This window comes from Uloborus diversus, chromosome 6 (genome assembly GCF_026930045.1).
Source record: "Uloborus diversus isolate 005 chromosome 6, Udiv.v.3.1, whole genome shotgun sequence".
Lineage (NCBI taxonomy): Eukaryota > Metazoa > Arthropoda > Arachnida > Araneae > Uloboridae > Uloborus > Uloborus diversus.
Genome location: NC_072736.1, coordinates 2240512 through 2250661, shown reverse-complemented (window position 1 = coordinate 2250661; position 10150 = coordinate 2240512). Strand labels below are relative to the sequence as shown.

At 35.3% G+C, this 10150-nt stretch overlaps 1 protein-coding gene across 1 annotated transcript in view; it reads right to left on the bottom strand.

Moving 5' to 3' along the window:
- Window positions 1-1679: 1679 nt before the first annotated feature.
- Window positions 1680-10150, bottom strand: part of LOC129223801 (protein IMPACT-like) — a 40405-nt gene continuing 31934 nt past the window's right edge. The window contains exons 10-11 of the mRNA XM_054858156.1: window positions 9464-9598; window positions 1680-1943 (exon numbers count right to left, since the gene is read on the bottom strand). Of these exons, the coding sequence (XP_054714131.1) occupies window positions 1872-1943; window positions 9464-9598 (207 nt within the window). The 3' untranslated portion in view covers window positions 1680-1871. The remainder of the gene's footprint in view (window positions 1944-9463; window positions 9599-10150) is intronic.

Here is a 10150-nt window from a genome sequence, read left to right as displayed (position 1 = left end):
CGTAAGATGGATACTTTCACTGCTGTGCAGATACATTCGCTGCGGAAATGCGATAATCGTTCAAGTTCTTAACTGATATTATTTAATTTGTAAAAATTATTAATAGATAGTATATACACGAGCTCGTAAGGTGAATATATTCGCTGTTGTATGGATAGGATACATTCGTTAGGACCAATTTAGAACAGTTTTGAAATTTAGCTTGGGTCTTTGCATCCATTGGCTCATATAATCGGCATGAAAATTAGTTCCTTGTAACCTCAAAGCATATACCTCTAAGTACTAATTTCTTATAATTAATTTTTTTTTTTTTGGAATCTGGACAATTGCCCCCCCCCCCCCCTTCCCTTTTTTTAAAAAATTTTTAACGTGATAGATAATGATTAGCTTGCAGATACTTTTGAGTTGCGTGCGCAGATACTTTATATTTTTCTCTGACTCTGCTTATAAATATTCAGATATGGTTCAAGTTCAAGGAATGGATTGCACTCATCACATAAGTTGGCTACTTTTGGCTGATTTCATGTGATTATTACTGTCTCACTTGGACACCTTGCATTTTTAGCTATTGTTAAAAAAGACATTCCCTGTTTATCAAAGCATTTTTCCCAACAATGCATAAAAATAATTTTTAAAAAATCACAATGAATTGAAATATTTGCATATTTTGGTCTCCTAAATATTTGAAAAAATAACAATGGGGTTGTTTCCTTCAGTCAAGAGTACTACTTTTAGTCACTGAAATTGATAGAATAAGCAAAAAAAATAACATACACCCAGAAAATATTTTTAATTTCCCAACAGTTGTTTTTTAATTTATTTTTTTTAAATGTCCGATTTTTCAAACAAAGCACGGTCTTGATGTCGTCACAAATGATGCATTTCGGCGCATCTTTCTACCGCGTTATGATAATCAAGAAGCGAATTAAAATTGTGCTCTACGCTTGCTATCAACCATATTGTTGCCAATACACGTGAGTAAAGATGCGAAATTAAATACTTTAGTCTGTGAATGGCAACACTAAATGGCATTTCATCATTTGTGATGTCATCGGGCAGAAACATAAACAATGAAAGCACACCGATTTAAGTAATTTTTCCAAAATATTAAACTTAAACAAATTATTTTAAGAATGGTCATATCCCATGTTTTTAAGCATATTCTTTCAGAAAAAAATACTTTTAAAATTTTCATAAACGACCCCATTGTGAACTTCATGCATTACAACATGCATTCAACATTAATTTCTAATTCTAATAAATTAAGCCCAAAAAGAAATATGGTAATTTTTAGACCTAGTTTAACCAATATAGTTTTATTACTTAGTTTGTTTCTGAAGTAAATGTATTTAATATTCAGTAAATTTTGAAAAAAAAAACCACTTTACCAAGATGGCGAGTTTTTTCTGTCAAAAGTAGCATGAAAGAAAGACCTATCTACACACCCCTCAACCCCAGATTCCTTATGAGTTTCGTAGCAACCTGTAGTGAACATAATTTTCTCCCCTAACCTTTATTTTTCATGAGAGTCTAAAGTGGAAAAAAAAATCTACTAATGTCTAGAAAAAAAAATCGATATATAGAGAGTTTTTCGATATATAGAAACAATTTTTCTATGTAATGAACAAAGAAATTTACTGGGATTTCGATATGTAGAAAATTTCGATATGTGGAAGTTCGATATATGGAGGTTCGACTGTATATATTTATTAAAATATTTGCCTTCAATTTAAATGTTAAATGCAAGAGTTATTTTAACTTCTATAGAATAAGTTAGAAATATCTTGTTTTATGTAAATATGGTCATAATTTCAGTCATCACAGCTCATGTTTGATAAAAAGTTTCAAAAAAATATCTTGACTATAAGAATTCAGCTGGCATTTTTTACTTTAGGAGAATCTTTCATTTTTTTCTGTGATTTGCTTGTTCCACTAGAAGTTTTCTGGAAGAAAAGAGATTTTTAATGTAAGGTTAAAAGAATTAATTATATTCAACTTTCAATCATAATTCACACCATTTAAAAAATAAAATTGCATTACAAAAATACAAAAAGATAGAGGGCACTAACTGTGCATAAATTACGCAGTTAAAGCTAACTCCAAAATATGTACCAACCATAGACTAATAATAAGAATAGACCGAGCTATGGCAACCCTTTTGCTGCTCATAAACCAAACCATGTGACCATGGGCGCCTATATGCAAAGTTGCAAGGGGGGGGGGGCTCAAACGTGGAAACTGATTTCAGGACATATTAGAGTCATTAAAATATGACATTTTTAATAACTTATTCATTAATGGCTGGAGGAGAAATGTTTTTACATTTTTGCAAAGAAAAAAGTACTAAAAGCAAGGAAGTTCTAACTTCAAAGGGGGGGACTCGAGCCCCCCCCCTTGCCCCCCTATATGGCACCCTTGCATGTGACTGGTGGATATCCTAGCAACAGCGGGCGTGGATAGTAGCAGATGATCAACGCCCGCGAGAAATAAAATAAATAGAATTGATAGAACATGGAAGAATGATCTTTCATGGAGTCTGATTTGTAAATCTGTTATTCTAAGGTGTAAATATTTTGTTAATATAGTGAGTTTTTCGTTTAGATAGTACTGTGCATTTTCTATAGTCAATTTCAATAACTCTCTAAGCAATTAAAGATGCAAGCGCCCAAAAAAAATCGGCAAACGGTAAGATTTTTACCTACAATTTCAATTTAAGATACCGATTAGTACATTTTTGCGTTAACGCAAAACGTTTACGCCATTACGTTTACGCAACACGCTGACGTAGCAGTTCCCAATGCAATAAAAGTTACTGAAAACTGTGATCAAAAACTGATTACTAATGTCAAAATAATGCATAACTAAAAGAAAAACAGTTCAATCTCTGCACCTGGAAAAAAAAATTATAATGAAAACACACTACGTCTTAAAATACATGTCGAGTGCCAAACTATAGATAATGTTGCCATCTAGCAACCATGCTGCCAAAGTTTTCGCCAAGCCTCCCACCAGTCACATGATGTATCCATGAACCAATTTTTTCATCAGCAAGTCTGGGAAAACTCGGTCTTACTCTTATTATTAGTCTATGGTACCAACGAAAAATTGCATTCAACTCTCTTAAATTTCAAGTCTGAACCTCACAGACACTGAACCTTTTCTCTGTGTAGCTAAATGTTAGGAAACTCATTCTAATAACTTAGATGTCTACTAGACATTCTCTCGGGTTCAAAGAAACAAATCTACTACTCTGATTGAAATCTTTTACATGTTTGTTTGCGGCAAAGAAATCTATAAAAAAAAAGGAAGACTTATCCAACCTATGCTCTGGTTGATTTTGCCATGCTAAATTTAATATGGAACGAATTCTTGTAGGCTTGGAATGAGGAACAAACAACTTTGAAAAGTATTATATTTTTTCCAAATACATGTTAGTACAATACATCTAAAGTAATAAAAGCATTATACAGGGCTTGCACCGACGTTTTTAGCATTCTAAATTAACTTGAAAGCAATATCTACCGTCAACTGAAAACATAACATTAGCCGGGGATAGAGATGTAAAATTTCCAGAAATTTTGAAGTGGTGGAAAAAAAACGGTTTTTTTCGGGAAAAATTGAAAAAAAAAATAGAAAGCTTGATTTTTTTTATGAATAAAAATAGGGTTTCTTAATAGCTCTGTGTTTCTTGGAACATATAAAGGGTTAAGCATTGAAACATATATGCAATCCACACATCTTCTTTTTCTGCTTGACAGAAATACACATAAAGGTAAGTTTAATTAGAAAAAAAAAAACTTTTTTCTTATAACTGAGAGTTTTCTTGGTCAAACACCAGAAAAGTCATGTCGTCGTTCAACCAATAATATTGAGTAAGGTGTGTCTAATCATAACAATTACATTTTCTATTTTAGATTGGTTTTGAAACTTGAAATAATAATTAAAATTTTTGACTTTTTCAAACATGATTGTTTGAAAGAAAAATAAGTATGATTTCCCTTCCATACAATGTAACTTTTCTGTCTGAAAATGAAAGCTATTGAGTTTTAATTTTTTCCAATCCAGTCTAGGTTCAAATCAAAACTAAATTGGTTTTTTTTCTTTGCAACAGGAACCCCAAACCAAAACTGCGTAATGGTTTCTAAAGCTGAACCAAAATTTAAACCGGAGTTTCAGTTTATTCAAACGGCCATGCTAAGCACAGTGGTAAAAGTAGTTATGTGCACTTTTGAAATAAACTGAGTTATTATAACCAAGTTTTCTCTATTTCGTAATTTTTTTAATAGATAAAATGCTTTAGGGTCATTTGATCAGGAACTATTTTTTACAAAATTCTGGGGAAAAAAAGAAAGGTCTGAATCGATATGGAAAAGCCAAACATTAAAACACAATATCTCAGCTTGAGCTCAACTGCAGATTCCACTTTTGTGCTTAGCACTGCAGTATACAGGGTGTGGCAAAAAAAAAATCTCACAAAGATTGCATCATCAAATGGAAGTAATTTCCTTTTAATGAGTGTTATTTTTGTCTCTCACTTTATTCGAAAATAATTTACACTATCTCTCCTAGTTTATGTATTGTTTTTCGGTTTTCTTACAAGTTTAAGCAAAAGACCTGCTATTTTAAACTTGTTTATGTTATATATGCGTTGTTGAATTAATATGGTTATGGAATAAAGAGATAGATGTGATTAAACCAGATTATGTTTATTTGTGCTACGTTGTAAGCACGGCATGATGGATGATGTAAACAACCGAACATCTCAGTCAGGGAGCGGTTGCAGTTACAGTGGTACAAAGCGATTACGATTAAGATACATGATATCTCCCCCTTTTTTTTTTTTACGCATATATAATGAACAGATACAAAGTACATTTTATAGAAAAGAAAATAAAAGAAAAAATTATCTAAATATGACAAGGTTAATCTATGAAAAGAGAGAGATAGAAAAAAAAAAGAAATGTCCATATTGACTTAGTCCTTAAATCTTGATGGGGGTTTAATTATTCGGCCCGTGCGGGTCGTTAAGGCTATAGCAGACGGAGGAGTATGACTTGGAGCCACTGGAGCAGAGCTAGTTGTTGGAATAATGGGTTGTTGGTTTGTGATGTTCTTGCTAGTTGGAACCATGAAAATATCCTCTGCTGTTGATTTATTGTTGACAGGCTGTGTAGAATTGAAAATTTTAATATGAAAAGGATTCCTACGATATACTCTACCGTTTTTAGCTCTTATGCAGTAAGACCTAGGCTGAGGTCCAACCTGGCAAATTTTCCCATTACACCACTCTTTATTAAGCCGAAACACTACTTCTTGATTATTTTGCAATGGCTCTAATAGATGTGTGTGCAGGTCATATTTATGTTGACGTTGCTGTACGATTTTGGACAGCACTGCAATCGTAATGAGGTGTAAGCAGTGATGGTAGGACAGGAATCAGGGTGCGAATTCGGCGACCCATTAAAATCTCAGCTGGAGAAGGCAAGCCATCCATGGGAGTGTTTCTGTACTCCATCAAAACTAGATGAGGATCCTTCTTGTCTTGAGCAGCTTTGTTGAGGCTTGATTTGATGGTTTGAACACATCTTTCAACCTGTCCATTTGATTGGGGGTATCCTGGGCTAGATGGGTTGTGGAATATATCCCAGCTTGTACAGAATTCACTGAACTCCTTGGAATCAAATGGTGGTCCATTGTCTCCGACTATTTCTTCAGGAACTCCAAAACGAGCAAAACAAATTTTCAAAGCATTAATAACTGCTAGCTGTTGTGTGGTGCAAATGTTGCAATTCAATATATTTGGAAAAATAATCAACAATTAAAAGATATGTTACTGATGAGAGATGAAAAAAATCAATTGCGGCCTTTTGCCATGGTCGCTCAGCAAGTTTTCTGTCCAACAGTGGTTCTTTGATGTTAGACCTTTGGTTTTGTTGGCAGATGGTACAGTGTGAAACCATATTTTCGATGTCAGTGTTCATACCTGGCCAGTAGAGAGATTGACGAGCAAGATTTTTGCATGAGACTATGCCTCTGTGCCCAACATGGAGATGTTGCAAAATATCTTCACGACAAGACTTAGGAATCAGCAATCGCTGTCCACGACAGATGAGGCCATTCTCTATATGCAGTTCAGATTGGCAATGCCAATATGGTTGTGCTTGTAGAGTCACACTGTGTTTATTCTGAGGCCATCCATTTGTGATGTAATTTCTTACACTTTGAAGTTCTGCATCATTCTGCGATTCTAGACTGATTTTATCGAGCTTGGATTGTGATGCTTGTACCAGTAAGGAAACCATTAGCTGAGCAGAGTCAATATCCAATGTTGAGACAGGATGTGCTGGCAAGGGTGCTCTGGACAAGGCATCAGCGACAGCCAAATATTTCCCAGGAACGTGTGTTAGTTTGAAAGAATATCTCTGAAGCCTCAATAATAGTCTTTGCAGTCTAGGTGATATGTTCTCAAATGGTTTGTGTATTAACCCTAGGAGGGGCTTGTGGTCGGTTTCAATTTCTACATGCTGACCGAAAACAAAATAATGAAAATGTTCACAAGCATGAACAATAGGAAGGAGTTCTTTCTCGATTTGAGAATACCTTGACTGAGCCTCGGAAAGGGTTGCAGAAGTATATGCAACTGCTTGGCGATTCTGGAGAAGAACTCCACCAATCCCAAAAGAACTTGCATCTACAGAGAGCACTATGGGTTTATCTCTGTCAAAAAATTGGAGAATTATAGGCGACTGTAGCAAGTCTTTAACTTTTGAGAATGCTTGATCATGATGAGAGTCCCAAATCCAATTTGTGTCTTTTATGAGCAGATCCCTTAAGATAGAAGTTTCCTGGGAGAACTTAGGCACGAATTTCATAAGATATGTGGCCATACCTAAGAATCTCATTAATTCTTGTTTGTTAGTAGGTACAGGAAAGTCGGATATTGCTGAAACTTTTTTAGGATCGGGAGAAATACCATCTGGTGAAATGATGTGGCCTAGATATTGTAACTTAGAAACAGCAATCTGGGTCTTATCTTGGTTTAGTTTCAAACCACTTTGCCTAGCAATTTGAAATACCTTTCTTACCTTTTCACAATGGTCTTCTAGGTTTGCACTATACACCATAATATCATCAAAATATGGAGCGATGTCTGGACAACCTTCAAAAATATTGTCCATGGCCATTTGGTACACTTCCGGCGCACAAGATAGACCAAAAGGCATTACAAGAAAACGGAATCGACCAAATGGTGTTATGAAGGTACAAAGATCGGAGCTTTCTTCATCTAGCTGAATATGATAAAAAGCATTTTTGGCATCAATAAGGGAAAAGATTTTGGAACCCTTGATTTTGGACAACAGTTGGTCTTGGGTTGGTATCTGATAGTGCTGTCTTTTGATGAACTTGTTAAGGGGACGAGGATCAAGACAAACTCTCAATGAGCCGTCTTTCTTGGGAACTACAACGATTGGATATACCCAATCAGTAGGTTTTGTAACTTTCTCGATGATTCCATTTTCTTCCATTCTTAACAGTTCATCTTTAAGTTTTTTTTCTAACGCTAAAGGTATTTTGCGTGAAGCAGCTATGACAGGTGTTGCATTATCGTGTAAAACTATTTTGTGTTTGCCAGGTAGACGTCCTACACCCTCAAATATGTCGCTGTATTCTTCAATAATTTTAGACAACTTAGGATCATCAACATTATCAGATTTGTTAGGGCAAGCACTAATAGATGAATTTTTATTTACAGGATGAACATTAATAGATGAATTGACACTTGCACAAAAATTGGTATTTACAGTATTGACACACCTTTCGCTAACTTGTATGCGGGTATCCAATCTTTTTATAAGATTGTGCAGGCAGCTGCACCTAACATAAGTTGAACATTAAGATTTACAATGTGAAACTTTAAATCATAACTGCGATTGTTCACTACACACTGTAAAATGCTCACACCCACAACTGGTAAGGCATCACCAGTATAGGTGCACACTTGAAGGGATGTTGGCAGAAGTGCTGGTGAATTTTTCAGATATTTAAATGAATTAAAAGGAAGCACATTTACTTGGGCACCAGTATCCAACTTGAAGATAACTGGGCAGCTATTGACACAAATCTCTTGTAGCCAATCACACTCGGTTGATGTTGAAATTGACCCAATGTATACTGTGTTGGGGTTGCAATCGATAGCAGAAACCTGATGTTGTTTTGGTTTTCTTGGTTGTCTACAAACACTAGAGAAGTGGTTTTGCATTTGGCAATTATGACAGGTTTTCCCAAAGGCTGGGCAATTCCTAGGTGGGTGTTGACATCCACATCTGGAGCATGGTCGCTTACGTTGTAGTTGTAGAGATGATGATGAATTCTTGTTTGTAGGAGTTTGTTTACTGCTGATTTGGTGTTTGCCTGAGTTTCCTTGATCCTGAATTTCTTTGAATTTTTGGTGGCTAATTGCATCGACTTGCATAGATGATGGTGATGATGGTTGAGACATTGCAAGAGAATGTAATTTGGACAGTTCAGCTGACTTGCATATCTCCACAGTTTTCTTCAATGACAGTTCAGGTTCTCTGAGGAGGCGTTCGCGCAAGACATCATCGAGTAGCCCTTGGATGATACGATCTTTAATGTTGCGATCATAAGCAGCATTGAATTCACACTGATCGGCTTGTAACTTTATTTCGGTGACGAAGGAATCGAAGTTTTGTCCCGGCTTTTGTTGCATGTTGTTGAACACAAATGTTGCAAGAGTGATATTACGATAAGGTTTGTAATGTTCGTCAAATTTGTCCAAAACGTGTTTAACGGTTCTGGTCTGCCCTGTTGCAAGAGTGGGAAAGTCAAACGTCAGATAGTCCTTGTAAGATGATTTACCAATTACGCTCAGCAACAACGCGATACGCGTTTCGTCATCTTCTTTGTTGTACTTGACGGCAGTTTCAAAAAGTTCATACTTTTGTCTCCAGTCGTTCCATGCTTCAGCTGGGTTGTCACCAGGAACAAACGTTTCCATCTGGAGAAATTGATGGGCCATGCTGTATAGATGTTAGATGGTCAAAAAACTAATAATATGGAAAAATTACTGCGCTTCCGGAAAAATATGCATTCGAAATACTTCTGACACCATGTTATATATGCGTTGTTGAATTAAAATAGTTATGGAATAAAGAGATAGATGCGATTAAACCAGATTATGTTTATTCGTGCTACGTTGTAAGCACGGCATGATGGATGATGTAAACAACCGAACATCTCAGTCAGGGAGCAGTTGCAGTTGTACAAAGCGATTACGATTAAGATACATGACAGTTTAATCAAGTAACCCCCGTCTCTGTTACAGTGTTTAAGTATCCAGAAGGATATTGTATACATAATTAGTTCATAAATAGAAGATTCATTAATGTTTAAAAAAGGTTTTTTTCATAGAAACACATAAGACAGTAATAAAACATCTCACCTCATCGTTAGTCAATCCTAATTCACATAACAGAATTCTTGCTGCATTATTGATATGTTTGAATCTGTCAGGACCCAAGTGAATGCCTCCATACCATCGAGATACAACCACCAAAACATTGACAACATTCAAAATCTGAGCAGATCAAATAAATAAATATTAGAGTTTTTTTTTTTTTTTTTAATTTGAAAATATGATATTTTCAAACTTAAGCTAAATTAAGACTGATATTTTTTTCTTGATTAAGGCTCAACTGTTCCCTGGTTTGTATTTTTAATGTTATTCCTACAAAAATTATGTGGGTCAGGGGCGGATGCAGACTACCATTCGAGAGGTGGGGTCATGCAGAGGAATGACTCCCACTCCTCCCCTAGGAACGAACCAAAAGTTGTGGATGCAAAAAAATTTTAAAATTACTTGGGTGTCAATTAAAAGCACCAAATCGACCAGGAATATTGCACTAATAGGGCAGAGACGTTACTAATTAATTTCAAAAGCAATGAAAAGACGTAGTATTTCAAATGTTTAATGAATTAAAAAGATTATTGCAATTGTTTATCTTTTATTCATAAATTTTTTGAATACAATGAGGATGTATAATAGTGTCAAGAGTTTAGGGGGAGTTATGACTCCAATGACCCTCCCCCAATATCCGAACCCGATGGATGTGGGGATATGTTATAACTT